At 38.0% G+C, this 1,233-nt stretch overlaps 1 protein-coding gene across 1 annotated transcript; it reads left to right on the top strand.

Annotated features, from left to right (window-relative positions):
- Nucleotides 1-396: 396 nt before the first annotated feature.
- Nucleotides 397-1,177, top strand: LOC122335109 (dynein axonemal heavy chain 11-like; the record flags this gene model as incomplete). The annotated part of the gene is made up of 3 exons (XM_043232880.1): nucleotides 397-553; nucleotides 831-976; nucleotides 1,061-1,177. Coding segments are annotated over 3 exons (420 nt in total), but the record flags the coding sequence as incomplete, so codon positions are not given.
- Nucleotides 1,178-1,233: the final 56 nt, after the last annotated feature.

Here is a 1,233-nt window from a genome sequence, read left to right on the forward strand (position 1 = left end):
TTATAATTTTGTAACTTATTATTATTTTTTTAATTATTAAGTTTGGCAATCCAGGTAAATAGTATATTTTTTATTTTACATGCTATACTCCATATACATGAAAGACTATGCAATTTTTTTTTTTATATGTGCACATAAATAAATACATACCATGTTAGCGATGAAAAGTTTTATAACAAAATGAGCTGTAACACATCAGAAAAGACATTTTATCACAAACATGTTTGAAAAGTCCTTCCCAACCGCATTAACCACAAAACATACAGTAATTTGAGAGGGAAGTGATACTAAATGTTTGACTTTTGAAATGAAATATGTATGTTTGGAAATGTTCTAAACAAGCCTTACCATAACTGTGTCTATACATAGTTTGAGGTTGCATTTTTGTAATTGCAGATGCTATATAACACTGACTCAGTCACTGCACTTGACTATGAGCGGAGCTCCAGCGGGACCGGCCGGCACAGGAAAGACCGAAACCACTAAAGACCTGGGCAGAGCTCTGGGGGTCATGGTGTATGTCTTCAACTGCTCGGAGCAGATGGACTATAAGGTAAACACACCAGCAGAAATGGGACTCGGCAACCTCAGGACAATTATGAGTGTATTCTCACTTCAGATGAGCTTCTAATGCATATAATTAGTTTGCCGAATAGGATTCTGCTTCTTAATTGAAAGGAATCAATGAGTGATTATTTGAAACTTGAAAACTCACAGTTGGCTGATGTTTTGTTTTGTACGTTTTGTCCTTAACTACTGTTGGTTTAGTTCTTATGAGGATGTAACAGGGCACACAGTGAAGTGTTTCTTTCGCTTGTGTCATCGTTCAGTCCATAGGGAACATCTTTAAAGGTCTGGCACAAACTGGAGCGTGGGGCTGCTTTGATGAGTTTAACCGAATCGCTGTGGAGGTTCTGTCAGTCGTGGCAGTACAGGTGAAGACCATACAGGACGCCATTCGCAACAAGAGGAAGAGGTAGGCTTTTTTTTTTGTCATTTCTAGATGGTCTGATTGGTTTGTATTAATTATTTAGCCACGTTTTAACTATTGTCTCTGCAGGTTTCTGTTCCTAGAGGAAGAGATTAGTTTGAAGCCCTCTGTTGGGATCTTCATCACAATGAACCCTGGATATGCTGGACGAACTGAGCTACCAGAGAACCTCAAAGCTCTTTTCAGGTACAGCCTCGTTCAAATAAGAATATAAGAAATGTGTATGTTTGTGCATAAAAAAT

Source organism: Puntigrus tetrazona, unplaced genomic scaffold, assembly GCF_018831695.1.
Source record: "Puntigrus tetrazona isolate hp1 unplaced genomic scaffold, ASM1883169v1 S000000718, whole genome shotgun sequence".
In the NCBI taxonomy this organism is placed as follows: Eukaryota; Metazoa; Chordata; class Actinopteri; order Cypriniformes; family Cyprinidae; genus Puntigrus; species Puntigrus tetrazona.